The sequence below is a fragment of the Streptopelia decaocto genome (assembly GCF_964273445.1).
Source record: "Streptopelia decaocto genome assembly, chromosome: 19".
NCBI classification, from domain to species: Eukaryota; Metazoa; Chordata; class Aves; order Columbiformes; family Columbidae; genus Streptopelia; species Streptopelia decaocto.
This window is the reverse complement of record NC_138674.1, coordinates 5630658-5653665: the sequence shown is the minus strand read 5'-3', so window position 1 is coordinate 5653665 and position 23008 is coordinate 5630658. Positions and strand designations below refer to the sequence as shown.

The window sequence follows — 23008 nt, the reverse complement described above, 5'->3', positions numbered from 1 at the left end:
CAGTCCTAGCTAATGACATCCAGCTTTCCTTCAGTAAACTGTGTTTGTGTGGCCGTGTCTTGTCTGCTATGGATTAATGAGGAGCCTGAAGGGGTCAAACTGAGCAAGACCAGGCTGTGAAAGGCTTGGAGTGCAGTGCTGCACCATGAGCTCCGGCTCCTTGGACCCTCCCTTAGTGGTGGGTCTCCAGCGTGGCACCTGCCCTCAGGCTGAGGGACCCATTTTCCAGATGACTCCAATTCCCCTGAGGTGAAACTGTCATTTTCTTGAGTCTCCCAGGTAGTTCTCTTGGATCCAAGGACACACGAGCTGACGCTCCCACTCATCCAGTACAGGACCCCAAGGCTGGAGCTTCTCAAATTGTGACACCCACTGCTGGGGTCACAGGCCACTGCACCAACATTAGGCTTAATAGCTTGGTCTGACGAAAGCGTGGAGCTCTCACTTTGGTCTGCCTCGGCACTGATGCCTGCAGGGCTTTCTCTTCTGACTTTTTTTACCTGTCATAGCTGGGATCCACTGACCACCCCAAAGAGCAGGGGATCCCAGAAGCTTCTGGAGCGCTTTCCACACCCTTGTGCAGAGCAGGTCAAGCTCAGCACTCCCAGAGGCATTCCTCCTCTAAAATGATTCCATTGGCATCTGTGGAGCTGGTTTAGATTTGTACCAGAGACTGAGTCCACAGGAGTGGTTCATTGAACCACACCAGGCGATGCACACATTAATGTTTCCTAAATGTTGGGGTGCTGCCATCAAGTAGTCTTATTCTTGGGGCATATGTCTGAAGGGATCATCTGAGAAGAGTTCTTAGCCATCCCAGGAGGATCTGTACCTTCCTACCACCTTTCAATAACAGCTTTTAATTTGGAGCTTATAACAGGAAGCAAGCTTGTATACAGAGTTTCCACAGCCTCCCAGGGCTCAGCCAGAAATGTTTGGGAACTTAAAACAAAAGCATATTTTTAGAATATAGAGTTTCACCATATTTACTGATCTTGTCAGAAGACCTTAATTGTCTGGAAAACCTGAGGTTCCTTTGCCTTCATCAGCAGTCTTCCTGACTTCCAACAATGCAGCAAGATTTTGCTGTCTTTGAAGAAAACGCAGCTGCTGACTGATAGCCTGGTATTTCATCCAGATGATGCTCCGCTGCTGTTTAATTAACCTTGTAATACATGCTATAATTAAGAACTAAAAATTCTACTTTCAAGTAGAAATCAGACACATTAAAATAACTTGACACAGTTGAGAGACCTGAAATTTCCCTGCCCAGCTGGAGTTTGGAGGTGCCTCTCTGACCAGCAGCAACATGCGAGGGGGACCTTGCACTCAAGCTCTTGGGAAGCTTCTCAACTTGAACAAAAGGATGCCCAGCAAAAAATGGCCTTGGGGTCAAAAACAAGGACTCCACATGCACGTGGCATATTGCCAGAAGGCATGGGAAAGAGGCTAATTCCACCTAGGAAGAACCACATAAATATTTTTAGGAGTTATCCAGGAACTTTAATGCAGTTTCCAAACCTGGTGTTTGACAACATCTTATTGACGGTGTCTTAAGTGCCAAAAGTGGGTCAGTGCAGAGACACCTCAGGGTGACTTGGGTCCACAGTCTGTCCTATATGGAGTCCTTCACCAGGGCAAAGTCCTGCCCCAGTGTAGCCATCACCTGACAGACTGGCTTTTTTCACATGTGGAAATGAAGCGAAAAGTGCAAAGCAATAGCGTGTCAGGTCATGGAGGTGACACCTCTAAAAGTTCTGCTTTCCCCCTCTGCAGAGTCCTCGAGGTACCTTACGCCTACCAGTGCTGTGCCTATGGAAGCTGCAGCAGCTTCTTCAAGGTGTCCAACCAATGGGAGGCAGAAAACATGAGCCCTGAAGAGGAGGATCCCCACAAAAGGACCATGGAATTGTTTCCAGGTCATACTGATAATCACTGTAAGTAAACCGGGCTGAGCGGTGGTCTGTCCATGGGCAGGGGAATGCTGTGAGCTTGGAGGAGACCCTGCATTTGCAGGAGTGGCTGCACTGCCAGCCATGGAGTGACACCTGCCTTGGGGAAGGCAGACGGATCCTCCTCCAGCTCTGGTGGCCAGTTGATGTGAATGGGTTCCAGTGGGTGTCACTGCACTGGAGAAAGAGCTGATCTGGTGCATCCAAACCTTCACAATCCAACAGAAAAGTCTGTCAGTCCTCACCAGCATGGACATGTTTCCTAATTTGGCCTTGCTGACTACAGAGGGAGGCCAACCAGGCCACCTGAGCAAGGCAGCTGAGGTTACAGGGGACAACTTCTGGGCTTGGTCATTAGGCTTCTGGGCAATACAGAGCCTTTGGCAGAACGTCAGCTCTTGTTGCTACAACATAGAGAGGATGGACCCTAGGATTAATCTGAATAAGGCATGAACGCAAAGAACTGGAAAGTGCAGCTGGGTGGAGGTGTCTGTGTCTGTCTGTGTCTCAGACCTGTGGCTGTGCTGCTTTTGTGCACATATCTTGATGCTGCAGCAAAAGGTCAGGGTTAGGTATGAACAAAAGGACACCTTTGGGGAATACGACGTGGCTCCACAGTTCAAGATGAGCAGTGCTTTCTGTTCAAGAGTCTATTTATTCCGTGCTCCCAAATGCTCTCCTGCATAGACCTCCACAAAATCTGTTGCACGGGGCCAGTGGAGAAGTGTGCAAAGCACCTGCAGCCTGCACCCACCGACACACAGCACAACAGCAGCTCCAGGCAGAGGGCTGGAGTGATCCCTTTGCAAGGGAATCTCAGAATAATTGAAGGACAAACCCCTTTGCTTCCTCTGTCACTGCTGGAGAGTGGAAATAGCATCTCAGGACATGGCTTGCATGCTGCATTTGTTTATATGTTCGTGTAAATACAGAGGCCACAGGCACTTCTGAGGTCTGAAACACCCTGAAGGTAAAACCACATCATGCTATGTGCCCGTAGGAGAACGGGGAGAGGACTGAGGCCCTGGGGAGCACCTGGCTCACCTGTTTTGGGAACACCATGCACTGAGCCACAATCAGGGGCTCTGCAGAATCTCCTGCATCTCCAGCAGGCAAGACTAGATCTGGAGACAGATACTGACCCAGAGCATTTGGATTCTCTGCGGTACAGCAGGGCTGGGCGGCAGGGTGACCCAGACACTTCGTGACACGAGTGAGTCACAAGCCCTTTGTCCCTGCCCTGATCCCTCACAGACTGAGACCAAACTCTGGCAATGTAAAAAGTCCAGCCAGGGGCTAGCAAGGGTGACTCCTACCAGCACAATGTGGCTCCTGGAAGCACGATAGACTCGGTGGTTACACTGGGCACACAGTACAGAGGAGCCATATGTTACAGTCATTGCTGCGGGAATTTCTTCTCAGCCGGGTCAGTTTTTCCATCATTAACGCAGCCCAAACTTTAACAGTCCTTGTACATATAGTTGGGGTGTTTGCCCAGCAAATTACAGCATCTGTTAAAAGACGTGGTTTGCAGCCAGGGCCCATAGTGCTGCTTACAGACCTGCTCTTGACGGGCACTGAAGCACCTGATGTCCCAAAGGACACCCTCTCCTGCCCTGTCAGCAGATCAGCACACCGCAGGCTCCCCGGCCCCCCAGCCAGTCTCAGCCTCACCGAGTAAATGTGTGACCATGAGATATTAGGACCAGAGGGGAATGCTGACTGATTCTAAGATGTGCCAGATGAGACTATTAGCAGCTCATAAAGGCTCGCATTTTCAGATGTTAAAGCACTGGGTTTGTCTTGAATATCAAGCCACAGCGGTGCAAATGGGAAATGCACAAGAACATCCTTTCTTGCCATGTGCAGCTTTTAGATGACTCTCCTTACCATTCAGCAATGCACGGTCTACTCTTGATGATGAGGGTTTTGTAATATTGCTATTTTATTTAATTAATTGTTGCTTTATTTCTGTTCCCAGTGCTTACTTTCCAATGGCTACCAGTGGTATTTAGCTGAGTTATATGAATCTTGTAACACTTCCTCATTAAAGAGGAAAAAAGCTCCCAAACATTCCTTCCATGCAAGAGATAAAGTGGTCTCGTTAAGAGAAAATGACTCGGGGCTCTGTCCCTGCAGTGTACAGCCAGGATCGTCAGGGCTTGGATGCTGTGGGAGAACTTGTGAGAGGGATGGGGCAGGCTTCCAGATAGCCGTGTCCTGTCCGCCCTGCGTGGTGCTTCCAGCAAGGGAGCGAGGATCCCTTTCCAAACAAGCCCTCAGAGCCTCACAGCTGGGCGACTTGTCCCAGGTGGTCATAGAGGAGGGAGAAACGCGTCCCCGATGGCACAGCCCTGCTCCAGCAGCTGGGTGCCGCTGCCTCCCACGGCGTGTCCCGCTCCTGCATCCAGCACCCATCCCGTGGCCCAGCCCAGCACCCAAGGGACCGTCCGACTGCAGCTGCAGGGCACACATGGTGCCACAGACCCCAAGGCCAGCTCAGCTCTTCCCAGCCTCCCAGATGCTGGAGAACCCCCCTAAACGTCCCCCAAGTATCCATTCACAATCCAGTAATGGCCACTCGAGGCTCAAAGGAGCGTGGCTACTGCATCAGTCCGTCACCTTGTCACAACAGATACTTAAGGTCCCATTTCCAGAATTTCTGGTGCTTGGGACACGTCTCTTTGGATTGTAATTGGTGGCATTTAGCAGATACCCCCTGCCCTGAGCCTGTCCCCTGTGTCTGGGCAGCAGCCCCAAGGTGGCTCAGGGACTGTCACACGGGACATCCACCCAACATGCCAGCTCACCCCTGCCACCCCGAAACCAGCTGCAGAGGTAGCACAGGCAAATGCAAGTACTGCCACAGCACCCACCTGCCGCACGCTGGTTTGAGGAGAGAAGGGGCTGTATTCACTTACAAGCATACATTTGCAATAAAGGAAAAAAAACTATAGAAAGTGAGAAGAGAACACACCTGTATGGTTATCCTTGACAACAGGACACTGCTTTATCCAGATCAGCACCTCCATTAGCATGTAGAGCTGAGTAATTGACTTTTGCAACCCCAGAGGGTCCTTAGAGCTACGATTTTCCTCCTCCTGTCATTCAAAAAGCTACTTGAATCCCCCCAAAAGCACCTGCCCGGTCCCTTTGCGGTCACCCCTGCCCTAACTCTGAGGGAGGGAGCGATTATTTGCAGCCCCCATGTGGGGATTGCCCTGGCCAAGGCAGACGGTACAAAAGGGGAAGAAGCATCCAGCCCAGTGCTCTGTGTTCTACCACTTCTCCAGCAATCGTCCTCCTCTTCTGCCCACGTCCATGTCAGTACAGCCGGCTGGGAACCATTTTCAGTGGAAAGCGCATTACTAGCAAAGTGTTTTTTTTTCCAAAAGGCCTCAGAAAGTTGCGGTGCCGTAGCAAAATTCAAATAAATGAGGGCTACTTCAAAAACAATGCCGTCTGCCTTGGTAGAACACAACAGCCATTTTCTTGCCTCTACAGTTCCCAGGCTGGGAGAAGCACTGACTTCCAGCAGAGAGGTACATTTTCTGCTTTGAATCCCACTGTGCCGGCCAAGGATTGTTTTGCAATTCACAGCTAGCCCAGTAGTCCAGGCAAAACAAAAGATCGCTCCTTCACTTCATGCAAATGTTTAACCTAAGCTGAAAACCAGCCTTTGTGCGTTCCGGCCCTTTGAAGAGAAAAGAGATAGGGGCAGATTACGCTTCATGGTGGTTTGGGGGGCAGCGGGGCACAGAAAGTGCAAGTCTGCGTTGGTTTGAGTGTCGTGACTGCACATCACAGCCTGTGCACTGGGGATGGAAAAGACACTGGAGATTTATAAGACTATAAAATACAAGGAGGAAATATTTTTCCATCCCACTGTGAGTGTTTTCTTGCCAGACTCCAGAGCAGCAGTAATATTTCAACTCTTATACAGACACATTTAAAAAATGGCTTTTTTTTTTTTTTTCCAAAGCTCACTCAAGCCGAGAAAACCACAATTCTTGTCAGGACACACTAAAGATAGCACGTTATTTGTCATCGTTCTTTAATCAAATAATCTCAGCTGAGTTTTCGAGCACTGGCAGGGAGCAGGCCTCATGAGAGGCATCATTTCTGAAGAACTAAACCCCACCGAGGTTTGCCACATCTCCAGCACTGTGGAAACTCGCTGTCCTGGCCGGTGTCCGAGCTGCCGGGACACACCTGGGCACCATTGGTCTGTATCATCACAGAGAGTTCATCGCACAGCCACAGACCCAGCTGCCTGCACATCGGGCTGCCCCAAGCTGAAAATGCATCCTTTCCCCTTCCTCCCGCCTGCAGAAAACCCTCCAGAGATCTCCACGGGGAGCAGAGGGCCGTGCTGGTGCCATGGGTGGGGATGGCACAGCGGGACAGCAGCTGTCCTCACCATGTCCCCACGCTGTGGATCAGTAGTAGCTTGAGAAGAGGAACGAGAACAAAGCAGAAAATCGTGTCTTGGATTAGATTTAGGGGATGCCATTCCCCTTGGTGATGACCTACAACTACAGGCCATCAAAAACACGGCCAAGGTGTCAGGCGCATTCTCTTCCAGCAGCTTCTCCTTCAGCCAGGAGTGTCTGTCCGACCCCAGAGCCCAGGGCTGGCTCGGGGTGCGGCTGCCAGCGTGGTGGAGACGCTGGCCCAGGCTGGGCTATGGAGTCTGCAGGCATGGGCCTCTAAGCAAACCCAGGACTGGGAACCTCCAAGGCTAAAAGCAGGGCACCACAGCCCCAAGAAATCACAGGGCATAAAGTAAAGCAATAAATGTTGGTTTCTCTTGTCTTTTTGCTTCTGAGATGTTTGGTGGTGGTGGCGGTGGTGGTTGCTGACGAAGAATTTGTGCTGCAAGTAGAGGCTGATGGCTCTCTTTGAACAAAGCTCCAGAGTCCTTCTTGATGAGCTAACATTGGACAAGGGCTGCCCAGAAAGCTTCCATTTAGAAGATGCATTTGAAGGCTTTGTTTTCTGTAACCACACAGGCTAGAGTGTTTCTTTAATTTTAATACAGCATGCTGAGATGAGGGATTTGCAGTCACACAACTCTGGGATCTGGGGCTCTTACACTTCAAATGTTGGGAGTAACCTAAAAACAGAGGGGCTGGACAAATTGCAACCCACCAACATTTACAAGACCTTCTCCCTCTACAGCAGTCACTGCAGGGGACAAACGGGACACCAGCAGCGACTTTGAACTTGTGAGCTGGGAACTGAATGGGAAGGTCTATGTTGAGGACAGGCAGTGGGAAAAGCTGCTGGCCCAGTTAGCCCTGATGGCCCTGATTGTTCTTCTCTGAGCACCGTTTCTCATTGTTTTCTCCCCAGATGACCTAGATGCAGATGACCTCCAGCTGGACCTTGAGGAATCAAAGCTGCACCCCACTATTCAGTGCACGCCAAGTCCCGGTGAGCAGCCAGGGAAACACTTTGAACACACCAGGATCCTCTGAGCTTCCCTAAATCCCCAGGATCGCACAATCCTTCCTGCAGTGTCTCACAGACGTGCAGATCAGAAGCCTGAATGGTTGGTCTTTAGCCAAACTGGGCACAAGTGAGGAGCTTCCTTCTCCCTCTCGGGTGCAGTTGTCATCCCATGAGGAGAGGACAAGGTCATGGTGTCCCTGACCAGGAATCCGGGTATCACCAGCTCCTCCATGCACAAACCTGCCTGCACTCACACACTGGTTTTCAATGAGATCCTGTTCCCTTGCAAGACCTAGACTTTGCTTTGTCCCAGCCAGCCCAGAATATTTCATGACGAGACCTTGTCCTTGATCTCCTGATCATACTTGTGGCACTGCAGACTCTAGGGGTACTTTACTGTGTTTCCTGAGAAACGAAGAGAAGGAGGTGCTGGACTGCACCCACCCACTGTCTTCTTCCATCAGAGATATGCTAGTGGGCACAGGTTGCCTGGGACACAAGGAAGATGCCTTCTGAATTTGTCCCTATCCACAGCTCAGTGGTGGCCTACACAAGCCCAGCTCGAGGCTGGATAGGCCTGGCTCAGTCCAGGCAGCTGTGGTCACTGGCAAGGATGGAGTTTTTACCAGTTGTCCCACTGAATTTGCTGCAAAAGAGACAAGAAGGAACAAGAATTCAGCAGAGACCGTGCCCTGCTGCCTGGGTACAGAGGTCCTGACTCTGAGGAAAGCCGGCCAAAGACCTCCACCCTCTTTGAGCTGAATCAGATTTCTCAGTTTCCTCTAATTTATTTTGGTCTCTCAAACTTGGCCCATCCTGTTTCTGTTTTTGCTGTGCTCCCACCCCGAGCCCCTTACTGTAACACCCAAATCCCTCCCAGAGACACCCCTGTCCCAGCGCACTGCCTCTCCACCCTCTCTTCTTTTTCCTTTGGCAAGCAGCCTCCACCACCATTCCCACTTCAACCCCTCCGTGACCTTCCCCCTCCTTCTCCCTATGGCCATCCTCCACCATTCTTTCTCCTGACATCCTCCCACGTTCTCCTTTCCCAGGTCCCTCTGTCCCTTCCTTGTCACCCCAGCTCCCCCATCTCTTCCTCCCTGCCTGCTGTCTCTCCCTCCTGCTCTAACACTTCATCTCGTCTTGGCCATCCCCTCCGTGCAGAGGTCATTCGTGCAGAAACAATAAGGCACCACTTAGCCAACATCTTGAGTACAAGGGCAGCGGCTCCCAACATCAGCATCCTGCCGTCTCTCGCACATCCCCACACCGCTAACTCCAAGACCCCAGGGGTACAAGAGAAGGAGCAGCTAATGGCAGTGGCCCAGATGCCAGGCTGACAACAGGTGTGTTAGTGGGTCTGGAGTCCCGCAGAAATGTGGGACATTATGGTCATGAGTTCCTTTGGACAAAAGCCTACCTAGAGCTCAGGTTCTGCCCCGCTGAACAGCATAGGGCAGCTGGGACATGAGATTTAAAAGGCTTTGCCATGCATACAGTTGAGTGTGGCAATGGCAGGCCTCGACCTTTTTACATTTTCAGAGCTCTGACAAGTTTGCCATTTCTCACATTTCACACGCGACCTCTCCCTGCACCTCATTTCGGCACTAGACAACATCTGAGAGCGTGTCCTGGTGGGACAGGAGGCAGGCACGGAGCCAAGAGGCAGCTGCAGATGAGGGCAGACAACGTCGTGTGCTCCTTCCCAGCCCTCAGCATTCGAGGGGCTGGTGGGGCCAGGGGAGGCTGGGACTTGGCCGCTGCTCCAAGCAGCATCACTAGAGCAAAGCGGAATATTCTGGGTGTAACTCTGAGGTTTGTTTTCTTCCAGGTCCCTTCAAGCCTTGCGATCACTTGTTTGAGAGCTGGATCATCCGCCTGGGAGTCTGGGTCATCGTTCTGGTCTCGGTGCTCTGCAACGGGCTGGTCATCCTGGCTGTGTTTGCCTCTCCCAGCTACCTCTCTCCAGTTAAGTTCATCATCGGCTCCATCGCTGGTGCCAACATGCTGACGGGCATTTATTGCAGCATGCTGGCCCTCGTCGATGCCCTGACCTACGGCCACTTCGCCAAATACGGGGCGAGATGGGAGACGGGCGCAGGCTGCAGAGTGACGGGGTTCCTGTCGGTGTTCGCCTCCGAGGCCGCCATCTTCCTGCTGACACTGGCTGCCGTGCAGTGCAGCGTCTCGGTCTCCTGCGTGCGGGGCTATGGGAAGTCGCCCTCCTTAGGCAAGGTCAAGGCTGCTGCCTTTTGCTGCCTGTTGCTGTCATCCATGGCTGCCGTTCTGCCTCTCTTCTCCGTCGGGGAATATGGAGCATCCCCTCTCTGCCTCCCATATCCCACTCCAGATGGGAAACCGGCCACCCTGGGCTTCACCGTGGCCTTGGTGATGACAAACATGCTCTGCTTCCTGACTATCACAGGCACCTACATCCGGCTCTACTGCAACCTGCTGAAGGGGGAGTTCAGCGCTGTCTGGGACTGCGCCATGGTCAAGCATGTGGCCTGGCTGATCTTCACCAACTGCCTCCTCTACTGCCCAGTGGCCTTCCTCGCCTTCTCCTCCACACTCAACCTCTTCCTCATCACCCCAGAGGTCATCAAATCTGTGCTCCTTGTGGTCCTGCCCCTGCCCGCCTGTCTGAACCCCTTGCTCTACCTGTTCTTCAACCCCCACTTCAGAGATGACCTGCGCCTGCTGAGGCAGAAGGGCCAGGACAAGAGGAGCTACCCCCAGTCCTGTGGGGCCGATGACATGGAGAAAAGCTCCTATGACTCCACTCAGGCTCTGGTGAGCTTCTCCGACATCAACCACATGTTCGAGACACCCGATTCCCTGGGAGTGCACCCCATCCTTGACAGCTACAGCTTCCCCTCCATGACGCTCGTCCCCTGCCAGCAAAGGGTGAGCACCATGGGTAAGGAGAGGGTCTTCTCTGAGCATTGTCCCTGCCTCAGTGACAGTGAGGTGCTGATCCCTTCAGAGAGCCGAGATCCGGCCAGCAGCAGCCTCCGGATAACCTTCTTCCCCTCCCCGCCCACACCACCCTACACGTCTCACTTATAAACCTCCTCTGAGCAGCCGTGCCGACAGCCCCGCACCACACACTGAGGACCAGCCCCAGTGCTGGGTGGCCAGCAAGGCGACAGCAGGCTGCTCCATGTAAAGCACCGGTACAACCCGTCTACCCTCACCCCCATCACATCTGCCTGGGCACCAGGCTCTGCTCCGCCAGCTGCCGCTCTCCTGGAAGGGCTCTGACTGAGCTCCAGACACTCAGGGCTGGCCATGGGAGGAGATGAACCCCCTGTGAGTGCTCCTCCTGCTAGGGACTGCCTGGGAAAGAACCCACCAGCCCAGGAGATGGGTCAGGGAGACCCTCCTCCTCGTCATCCCGCAGCATCACAAGCCAGGAGGAGCCTGCAGCAAAGCCAAGCATGTCTTCTCAAGGCAGAGACATCTTAGCAAGTGAAAGTCTTTGCTTTGTGGCAGAAACATGTGGAAATGACCAACTGCAATGATGTGGCCACCCATGGGGACCTCAGGCCTCATCTTCCAGGGTTCTCTGCAGGTCCCACAGACCCCTGGAAATAGGCTTGTGTCGGTCCCACGCCATCGACCGGAGGAGCAGAAGTGGGTTAAAAGCAACGTATTCACGTTGCACGCTGTTTTGGGAGGCTCCGCTTCACCCACTGGGAGCCTGGTGGGCTGGGTAGGACCCCCACCTCCAGCCAACACCAGGAGCTGGGGACACCCGGCCCATCTGTCAATCTGACCCACAGTGTCTAACAAGGGGTCTCTGAACACCAAGGCAGCCAAATCCAAACACCTCCCCAGAGAAACCTGTGTGCTCTGCCTGAGGTCGCTGGGCAGCACCTGGCCAAGGCACCCAGGGGACACTGGGGTGCCGCCACCCCCGCAGCTGCAGATGTCGGCTCTTAGGTACATGAGTCCCCCACAGAACAGCCATTCTGAGGACTGCGTTTGCCCTCCCCTATTTTAAGGGCAGCTCGTGTAGAAGGAGGGAACAGAAACCCGGTTGTGGGATGATGGCACCAGGAGGACACAGGCTGCTGGGAAGAGTCTCAAATTCGCTCCCTGCAGCTCCGGGATCTCCCAGATCCATCCCCTCCATCACAAACCCTCCCACTGCCGCCCAGCGCAGCGGGGAGCCCCATGGTCAGAGCTCAGGCCCTGGGCAAAGCTTTGGTTCTGCTGATGTTACTGCAGCTGTATGTCACTCATTCTTGTGAGATAATAAATGAGCGCCGTTGCTGACCAGTGGCTGCCTCCCGACCTCTTGCATGTGAAAAGCACCTTGTTGGTTGATTCAGCGGCTGGCTGCTGGCCTCTCCCAGCCAAGGTGGGCTGCGGTGGCTTGGATGGTGTCTGTATTGCCTGAGTGGGGACTGGGAAATTGCACAGTGTCCACATGAGGTGGCACCATCTTCCCCACCCCTCTTCTTCAGGAAGGAGAGTCAAACCGCCCACCTTTATGCAGCAGAATTACACCACCAGTGTCCTTCTCCAGACCCTGTGGACCAGACCCACCTGGTTGCACCCCATGATCTGCTGCTCAGCTCTCTGGGTTCATGAGCAAGACAGAGTCTGCTGCAGAGTTTAAGGACCTCATAGAGCAGAGTCTCTTGTGCAAAGACAGACTCCTCAGCTAGAGCCTTGCTCTGCTTCCCTTCTCTGCACAGGAGCCCTGTAGCCTTATCTCAAGAAGGAAAAGCTGAGAGGTGAGCAGGAAATCAGAGGAACGAGATTCAAAGATTAGAGGATGGGAACCCCAAATTTAGTGACAAACTCCAAAGCTATGCTACGCAGTTCCGGTAGGAATTATGAAAAAACATGTCCTGTTGTGATACTTGAATCCTGATCCAGACTTCTGATATCCTACAGATGCTCAGAATCAGTTCTCATTAAAAACACTGAGCTATTTTCTTCCATTTCCTAAGGGCTGCTCATGTGCACACGACTGGCAGAGACTCATACCTAGTTTGATTTGCAGGAATAAAATGCTTCTTCAGAAGTGGGATTATACATCTCCAACAATGACCCAAATTCCCCAGCATGTATCTTAACACCAGAAGGAAATCCCTAATTATAAGACACCCTAAAATAAACCCCACTGACATTGACACAATGAGCATCATGACAAGACACAGACTAACTGCAACACTCTCTTGCCTGAAATCCCGCACACTGCGCTGCTGCCAGGACTATTGATGCCACACTAGCAGGCATTAAGGTACCCAAATGAACACTTGACAAGTAACTGTCCCCAATGGATGGAGCACATACGCTCTCATAGCAGGGATGAGACCTGTTCCATCTGCTTCCCTGGGGCCACGAGAAGCCCCTCAGAGCTCATTTAGAGCAAACGCCCCCTGAAGCCCTCTGAGCTGCCATCCTCGCAAGAGCACGAAGAGGAGAGAGTATAGACACAGAGCACGTTCTGTCCTGACCCACAGAGGTGTCTGATGAACAGTGAGAGCTTATGGATTTGCAGGGATGCAGGAAACAGAAACCAGCATCCACCCCTGTGCTATCACAGGCCCTAAATTTGGAGCCTGAACTACCTGTCAAATGCTCATTAAAGTGCCTTTCATGGCACCTCTGACAGTGTACATATGGCTTTCCACCCAATAATTATTAAAAATGAAAGTAAAAGCAGCCCTTAGCCATCCCGTCTCCCTTCCTCCCAGTGCCAGGCTGACCACTTCAGGCAGCTCAGTGACAGAGGGTGACCCGGCCCCACGGGCAGCACAACCAGCCTGGATTACCCAGTCCATGGGCACCCAAAGTCAGCTTGAGCTCTGTAAACCACTGCTGGTCAACCAACAGACGTGTGAGATGGCTTCAGTTAGCCCAGAATAGAGGGAAGTTCTTGCTCCCCATCCTCCACCAGTAAAAACTCATAAGGCTGCCTCTGGCACTAAGCTTTGGCAGAGAGACACCACCCGGTCTGGATACCTCCCCTCCAGATCATCCTCTTCACGGTCACCAAATGCTAGCACAGGCCTCCCAATAGCAACCAGAGGTTCTTGAGGCATCATAAGCTGTTCCCATCAGGGACAGGGCTCCCTTGGATTCCAGCCTTTGCAAGGGGATGTGTGCGACTAAGGGGATGAGAGAGAAGTTTAAGTCTGGGCCCCTTCCCTGCAACACGATTGCTCCTGGTTGGAAAAGATCTTGCTGCCAAAGAGCCCCAGGGACTTGCACCTCATGGTCGGACAAGTGGAACTGGTCTGTGAGTCCCAACGCAATAAGGCTGCAGTTCAGTCAGTGTCATAGAGGGGTGACAATGCCCCCGTGCAGCTGGTGGTGCTGGGTCCCTCTGACACACCAGGAGCTGCTGGTGGCACAATCTACAACCTGAGTCGGCACGAGCACACAGCAGTGGTGGAACACACGGGAAGGGAGGAGGACGAGGCCACCCTGCCTTGTGGGTTACATTTTGGCTGACGTGGTGTATTCCAGGTAGAGGCCCTCTGGGTGGCTGGATGACATGTGGAGCTGCTCTGGAAGCCATTGGCAGGGCTGGGCACCTTTGAGGCTTCCCCTGCACGTCAGCAAGGCACTGCCAGGACACCCCAAAGGGGAGAGAGCATGTTTCAGGAAGAATTTTGGCCCTGAGGGACCCGGAAGCATTGTCTAACAGGACAATGTGGAGACGCCTTGAAGGCACTCTCAGATGCCAATATTTTACTTGTCCAGCCCTCATGGCTGTAGATGTGCAACTCCTCTGGAAAAAGCCAGTGAAGCAAGCACCCTACAGTATTATTTTTTCAATCTCATTGTTTTTCCACCAACGTTGTGATTTCTGGAAGCCTGGGCCATGGTTCGGAATGGCTGGGATGGCAGCACAGCCACAGCCAGGGGAATGCAAACGATGAGAAGCAAGACCTGCATGGGTTTGCAGTGTCTGGTACCGGCCTCCTTGGAGGCCAAAGAAAAGCAGAGACATTTTAGAGAACGCAAGCTCCTCTTTGAGACGGAGACAGACCACATGTCATACCGGCAGATGACCTAAACAGACTCAGGTTATACCCTGAGCTACCAAAGGGTTAAGGTCTTCTCTCTACTCTGTAGTTACACAAAAGCATCTTCACGTTTCCAGACTATCTCTTCCAAACATGCCCCAAGAACGATCATTGGCAGCTTCCAGGCTATCTCATTTGCACCAGGTTTGCTGGTTTGAGCTCCTAGAAGCAGAAACAAGGCATTTAATCTCAGCTTTTTGTCTGTGAATATTTTGTTAGATGTAATTCCTGCTGGGATCTTTTTCCTCCCATCCAGACCCAACATTTCTCCACAGGGACACTGTGCTCCCAGCCCTGAATCCCAGCCCATCTCCTTCCATCACAGACCCCAGGAAGGGGATGCTGGCTGGTGTAGGCACAGACAGTCCAGAGCAGGAGCATCAGGAGGACCAAACATATCAGCTGTTGTTCTCACCGCAAAAGACATTGTGATCTTCAATCTCCACTGGCCATGGTGCACATCTCCCTTGTATCTGCTGCATCCTATGGTCTCTGTCAGAGTTTCGGAATAGAGCAAAGATGGTCAGAGTGGCACAGAAAAAGGTGAGATCTGACGGATGACCTTTCATTCATGCAGTGAATGTCACCCACATTGAACCACCACTAATATCGTATAATGTCATAACTCCAAGAAGGAAAACTAGGCGTGCTCTAGACAGTCATGTTGGTGTTATGTTGGAGTAATGAGACATCTTTTCCTCATAAAGAAACACAGAATCACAGAATCGACTGGGTTGGAAAAGACCTCAGAGATCATCCAGTCCAACCCTTGGTCCAACTCTAGTCTGTTTACTAGATCATGGCACTAAGTGCCATGTCCAATCTCAGTTTAAAAATCCAACATGCTCTTTCATTACTCATTACAGTTTCCATCACCCAAAAATAAAAGGGCAAAAATGCCAGGCGGCCAAAGTACTTCTTCTGACAGCATAAAGCAACTGCTCATTCATTGATGACTATCATCACAAACGGACTGTGACAATCGGGACAATCAGAATCCATTTTCTAGTTATTCTTTTTCAAAGTGTTCTGAAATAAAATAAAATATAAAATAAAAAGCAAGACCCACCAGGGGACACAGGAGATGCATTATTCACAAGGAGCAAAGCACTGTGTTTGAAGGTAATAGCTAACACCACATCAAAGACAACAACCTAAAACCAGAGACGACTGGCCAACCAGTCAGCATCACGGATAAATATTATAAGATCTATTTCTTTAAACTTATTAGCTGATTTTCCTAAGTGTAAATCAAGTTGACAGCAAAGCCATCTACAAACTAAACACGCATTTTCCCCTCTCCCTGATGACAGCATCTGCTCTGCTTGGGGAGAGACCGGATTCTCTGAGGTCTTGTCTCCCTTCCTGGGACAGCCTTAGGGACAAAGAGAACTTGTAGCGTGTAGGACATGACCCATGGTCCTGAGTCTCCCATTGTCCAGCCCAGGGACACCCTTACGCACCACAACACGCTCCCAGTCTGCACGTCCAGGTTTTCACATCCCATTGCAGAGGAACAGGAGGGAAACGGGAGATGCACGGTTGATCTCATCTTCATAACACTTGACCAGAATCATTGGGGGGTCCTGTTGTTTGCATATAACCAAACACCTTTTTTTTAAACTTATTATTATAACTTTCCCAGCCAAGACATAGAAGAGAGCAAAGGGCCAGGAACTTTGGGAGTAGAGGCAAAAACCAGCTCCTCCTCTCAAACACATCATCCTACATCCATGTTTACACCGCGGCCTGTGGTAAGAACTGAAGCTGAATTGCTGCCAGTCTGGGGATAAAATCCAGCAGCCACTCCACACCACCTGGGAAATGTTCGAGGTTAATTCTGACCAACAACAACAACAGAACACTAGTTTCATTATGGATTATTTCCTGAACCAGGGGAAGAGAGGAGGATGGAGCCAGACGAGTTGTTTTAGCGGTAATGATAACTTTTCCTAACATGAGGTGTTCAAGAAACTACAGCCTTTGGCAACACAGCTAAGGTGACCCTAACCCTCGAGGAAAAAGCAGACGCAAAGCTGGGTGCCAGGTTAAAGGGGTGCCCAAGGGAGCCCTTGCTCCACACAGTGCTCCACAGCCAGGCTCTGCCCCTCCTCTGCTGCCCCACAATAACGGAGCCGCTTAACAAGCAGAAAAACAATTGCACCAAAAATTCCACAGTTGTTTTAGCTCCAGGCCCTCGGGGAAAAAGCCTTTTATGCTTTTATTTTTTTGTTTTTTTCTCCTGCATTTTTTGCCAATTGAATCAATCAGTTAAAATAACTGGATTATTTTTCTCCTCCAACCCACCTCTTCTCTTCTTCCTTCTCCCACTCTCACATTTAGATCTTTATTTTTCCTTTCTCTATTTTTTTTTTTAAACTTCTGGTTTGGAAAAGTTACATAACCAGAGCTTCACGTTTCCTTTTGCCACCACATTGAAGACATTTGAGGAACGTAGCAAAGCGAGTTTCACCCTGGACACACACATGTTCAGTTATATTAGGGGCAAAGGGAAAGAAGACAAGAATACAAAGTAGATTCCAGTCCAGTTTGTATGGTTTGGTTGGCATTTCTCTGCCCTGCCGTGACCGCCTCGTTGTTCAAATTCCACTTCACTTCTTCTCTCCCTGTTCCATCTCCATCCTGTTTGTTAACGGATTCCTGTTACATACACCTCTCCATCCCCCTGCAGAGAAGATGCTAAATTAATGTATGCTATGAGTAAGTTATAAATGATGCGCCCATCATTAACCTATCGACATGATCAATGCTTTCTGACCACCTGCAAAATGAGGGGACAATTTTCAAGTTTTAGATCCTTCTGCATGACAAGAGGGAGACGGAAGATTAAGTGATACATTGTTTAGAAGCAGAGTGCTTAGCTTATATTTAAATAGTAATTAAGAGATGTGTTGTAAGAAAGAAACTAATCAATTATAAGTAACTTCACAGAATCCCAGAATCCCAGAATGTCAGGGATTGAAGGGCCCTGGAAAGCTCATCCAGTGCAATCCCCCCATGGAGCAGGAACACCCAGATGAGGTTACACAGGAAGGTGTCCAGGCGGGTTGGAATGTCTGCACAGAAGGAGACTCCACAACCCCCCTGGGCAGCCTGGGCCAGGCTCTGCCACCCTCACCGGGAACAAGTGTCTTCTCAAATTTAAGTGGAACCTTTTGTGTTCCAGTTTGAACCCATTGCCCCTTGTCCTGTGACTGGTTGTCACCCAGAAGAGCCTGGCTCCATCCTCCTGACACTCCCCCTTTAGATATCTGTAAACATGAAGGAGTCCCCCCTCAGTGTCCTCTTGTCCAGCTCCAGAGCCCCAGCTCCCTCAGCCTTTCCTCCCACGGGAGATGCTCCACTCCCTGCAGCATCTTGGTGGCTGCGCTGGACTCTCTCCAGCAGTTCCCTGTCCTGCTGGAACTGAGGGGCCACAACTGGACACAAGATTCCAGGTGTGGTCTCCCCAGGGCAGAGCAGAGGGGCAGGAGAACCTCTCTGACCTACTGACCACCCCCTTCTAACCCACCCCAGGTCCCATTGGCTTCCTGGCCACAAGGGCCCAGTGCTGGCTCATGGTCACCCTGCTGTCCCCAGGACCCCCAGGTCCCTTTCCCCTACGCTGCTCTCTAATAGGTCATTTCCCAACTTATACTGGAACCTGGGGTTGTTCCTGCCCAGATACAAGACTCTACACTTCATCAATTATTTCTTAGTATATATTGTATGTTAAAAATTTCTAAAAATTGTAGTTACTATGTAATAATTGTGTGAATATAAGCAACGCAAGAGCATCCAGTCATTGGAGCACTTACGGAGGATGATTCCCAGAGCTCCCCAGTGCTGTCAATAAAGAATGCCACTTAACAGTATAACGGACTCTGCTGTGGAGTTTATTTCTCCTTTTCACCCCCATGTCAAATAAAAGAAATAAAACAGAAATAAAACAGTGCTGCAGATCTGAAGCTACCAGGTGTAAGTCAAATGAGCGAAGCTGCGAAGAACCCAAGACTCTGTTTTGACAAATGCTGGTGAATAAGGAACACCCCAGAGCTCCTGGGGCTTGTGGGGGACAAGGTCTTGATGTGACTGTGGGGTCTGTCCTGCAGATCGCTTCTGAGACAGCAGCGTTGCTGGAACAGTTGATGAGATCCATGAGGACACCCCGGCCGAGGCCCTGCGTGCTCTGCAGAGAGCAGCAGCGATGATGGGGAAATGCTGACCAGGCTGCACCTTTCCAAGGTGAAGCGAACCCAGGGGAGCACGTGCCCGTCACTTGCAACGGCGACCGTTCCGTGGCTGAAGCGTAATGATGGTCCTTTGGCTCTTACTCTCTTCACATAATGGACACGAGAGCCCTCATCTGCCCTCCAGACCTCCACTGAACCAGTGCATTGAGGTTCAGATTTTTTGAGAGCCCCTTCTCCCTCAGGTTTACCTGAAAATCCCGGTTCCAAAGAACAGCAAAACACAAAGGCCATAAGCCCTGCCTGGATGTCTGGTGATTAAGAGGGACCATTAGCTCCTGTTTGGGTGTTTCAGAAGAGATACCGGGGTCTTTCCAGCCGCTGTCACACATATACACAGGCAAAGAGTTTATATGGGTCTTAGGACACTGATTCTGGGCAGCTCTTTTCACTGGAGAGCTGCTGGAGCAAACCTGGAGCTGCTCTGCCCTCGCGTGGTGTGTGGACACTTGTGCAGTGACACATCTCGCTGCATCTTTATGGCCGTCACTATATCACATCCTTACAACTTATCACGATATCACGTTATCGATGGTTGTAGAGGATGCTGTGCTCATTTGCACATGGACCATTTTGAACGTACCTGGCAGACCACATCCAACAAATATCTGAACGACGCCCTGGAGACACACGCCATCATGAAGATGAGCATAAGATATCATTGGATGCTTTTTCAAGCGCTTCTCACGTCACACTTGGGAGACATTTCTTACAATATTCTGACGACACTCCCCAACTCTGGAACTTTGATATCCAAAAGCCATTTTTAATTGACTCCAAGACCCCAACTAAGGGACAGAGCCAAGAAGAACTTCAAAAATCATTCAAAGCCCCAGCCTGAGACTCCTGTGAAAGCTGGAAAAAATCCCCAAGGGCAGATCCAGCACACCAGAAACCACAGCCAAAGGAATTCTGTAAATATATAGATCTAAGGCCTCACCAAAGCCATTTATCAAATGTCTCAGTGATCCCATCGCAGGGACATTTAGAAAATGCCCATAGGGCATTACTGATGAAACAATTGTGCTAATCATCACGGCAGTTGTGAAGCTGCCCTAGAGTCAAACCATATGGATTTACTGTGAACGTCTTGCTGATCCTAAAATTGCCCCAAATAACACCACGTAGAAGCCATTTTGGAAGTGATCTGCAATGTCAAAGCATATCCATAAACACCCCATTAAAAGGAACATGACAAAAAAAAATGCCGCAAAGCATCCAGTAATAAAAATCTTTTGTGTGATTTTTGGAAGCATTCTCCTGGGGGTCTTTTGAAGGGATTTATACAATGATCCCTCCATTTTTTATGGTCTTATTTACAATGGCTCCTTTGTGGGGATTTGGGCTTACTCTTGATAGCTCCTTGGCAGTATTTTTGGTCTCTTCAGCATGTTTTCACAATAGCTCCGTGATGGAGGTGGGGTATTTTTACAAGAGGCGTTTCATAGATTTTTTTCAGACAGTTTACATAATAGTTACATAATGGTGTCTTGGGGGAGGATCAGAGATTTGAATTAAACTGTCTGACTGATGTTGGATTTGCGAGTATTAATATTTTCCCTGTTAAGTCTACATTCATTGGACCACAACCTCCATTTTATGCCGCGCAGAGCAAAGAGAAGACAACTGTAATCACCGGATTTTCACTGCTGACTGCAGTGGCAGAGGAAGGGCTAGAACAGCCCCGGTGCAGGCGGCTGGAGATAACACCACCCTGCAGGTCACGGAGGAAAGAAATGGAAGCTGTATGAATCTTCCCATGCTTACAGAACGCAACACTCCCAAACTGCTCATCTGTGATGGTCCAGGCCAGCGCTGAGTCCCTGCCAGCAGTCAGTCCCCTGCAGGAAAACATGGCAGCAAAGGAAGATGAGCAGGGCAGCCCTGGAAGGACAGCCCTGATGGGTCAGGTGCAACTCCTCTTGGGGATGCACCTGATCATGACCCAGTAAAGCAGCCAAGGCCCTTCCTGTGATGCATCTTGTTGGTAATCTGAAACTGGCAATTTTCTGGGCAATAATTCTGGGGCAAACCAGATCTGATTTGTGGAGTCTCCTTCTCTGGAGACATTCAAAACCCGCCTGGACATGTTCCTGTGCGACCTCACCCAGGCGTTCCTGCTCCAGCAGCGGGATTGGACTAGATGATCTTTTGAGGTCCCTTCCAATCCCAAACATACTGTGATACTGTGATACTGTGATTTGCAGCGTGAGTGGCAGCCTGACAGCAGCTTTCCCAGCGTGGCTTGTGCAGCACACACTGAGCCAGGATGTACTGCAGCTCTGGCGGGCCAAGCCAGTGTATCTGCTGGGGAACTGCTTCCCTGATGTCCCAGCACAGGGATGGGACAGTGTCTGAGTCACCATGAGCATTGTGTTTTGGCCAGGCCCTTCTGCAGAGCAGCCCTGGGGCACAAGGAGCCAGGCCCTGGCTGCCCAGGACAGGTGTGCCACACGTGACGTTCAGCACCACCTGCCCCAAAAGTCACGCCACACAGACCACGAGCACTACTGCAGTGTCAGACCTCATCCCACCACATCCCAAACGCCTCTTCAAATATGCCACAACACAGGTGGCTCCTCCACTTACTGGGCTGGCGCTGTCCCAGCCGCAAGAGGTCTCTAAGTTTGAGCCAGCCTGAGGGAGCAACCAAAAAGAAAGCCTGGAGGAGACTGAGGGCAGAGCTCATGGGCTGCAGGTTCCTCAGCAGGAGCAGGAGGGGCAGGGTGAGCTCTGCTCTGTGACAGTGACAGAGCCCAGGGAACGGCAGAAGATGAGCCAGGGAGGGTCAGTGGGACATGAGGAAAAGGTTCTTCACCCAGAGGTGCTGGACACTGAACAGGCTCCCCAGGGAGGTGTCACGGCCCAACCTGACAGTGTTCAAGAAGAGACTGGACAACGTCCTCAGACACACAGGGTGACCTGTGGGTGTCCTGTGCAGGGATGGGAGTTGGACTCGATGACCGTTCTGGGTCCCTTCCAACTCAGGACATTCTATGATTCTGTGATTCTATAAGGTTCTCCCAAGTTTCTCCCTCGTACCATACAACCTGGGACCTTTTTATGCAAGCCCAGAGGACACTCCAAGGACAGGACAAGTCCTATCAAGTCAAGTCAAGGAATTCAGCTTTGTGAACATTAAGATAGACTCAAATCACAGATTAGACATCTGGAGACCTCTGGAGGTCTCTGGTCCCACCCCACTGAAAGCAGAGGCAACACCAACATTGCGTTAGGTTCCTTGGGGCCTTGTCCAGGTACCCTGTGGGTGTCTTTGAGAGCACAGTGCATTCTTACAGCACGTTCTAGATACCATCACCATGCTGTGGTGGAACCACATTCTCACAAACAGGGATGACATGTTCATTTCCCAAACCTCTGCTCTACAAATATCTGGTTATTCTGAAACAATGCTACTGTGGTAAGTTTCTTTGTACGTTATTTCTGAACCCTATGATGTACCTTGCTCTTGTTTACACATTTACAAAGTTGGTGGGTTTTGTTTTCTCTATTTTAATTCCTTTTTACTATTTTAAAATACTTATATAAAAGGAAAAAAATATGAAGAACATTAATGTGGCGAGCGACTCAATACATCGGTCAACATTCACAACAACTTGCATCTATTTCATAAAGATCCAGTGTAACACTAATTTCTGTGCAGTATTTTTCATCCCTTGTGATCGCAGAATCATAAAACTGTTTGGGCTGAAAGGGACCTTAAAGATCATCTCGTTCCAACCCCCTTGCCATGGTTCCACCAGACCAGGTTGCTCAGAGCCCCATCCAAACTGGCCTTGAACACTTTCGGGGCTATAATTTAAATACACAATTTTTACTGTGGCTCCCTTAGTTTTCCCCAGATGTTAAAGAACGTTTTGAAAAAAAAATAAAGGGAGGCACAGATTTTTTAAAACAGGTCTTTAAGACTTTCGGAGATTTCATGGATATCTTTGCAAAATCAACATGTGATGGATGCAGAGACTGATCCGATGTGTCTGTTGGGAAATGAGGAGCACGTAGCGTGAAGGTAAAACACTGTGCAGGCACATGCTGACTTTACCTCCGTTACTCCAGGCTGCATCTCTCACGGGCTGATAGTCAAACATCCCTCTGGTCAAACATCCCTCCCAATTTTAAGCTCCAAGAGGACTGTATGATGATATAACCTGACACAAACTTTCACTCACTGGTACCTGTCTCCAGCACAATAATTTCTGCTTGAACTGTATCTAGAGAAAGCGATGCTGCATCTGATGTAGATCCCAGACGGCAAAGCGCCTGCCAGCTCTGACGGCAG

At 50.6% G+C, this 23008-nt stretch overlaps 1 protein-coding gene across 1 annotated transcript in view; it reads left to right on the top strand.

Annotated features, from left to right (window-relative positions):
- Positions 1-11758, top strand: part of LGR6 (leucine rich repeat containing G protein-coupled receptor 6) — a 112902-nt gene extending 101144 nt beyond the window's left edge. Inside the window, exons 16-18 of the mRNA XM_082069278.1 lie at positions 1777-1937; positions 7308-7388; positions 9238-11758. Of these exons, the coding sequence (XP_081925404.1) occupies positions 1777-1937; positions 7308-7388; positions 9238-10475 (1480 nt within the window). The 3' untranslated portion in view covers positions 10476-11758. The remainder of the gene's footprint in view (positions 1-1776; positions 1938-7307; positions 7389-9237) is intronic.
- Positions 11759-23008: the final 11250 nt, after the last annotated feature.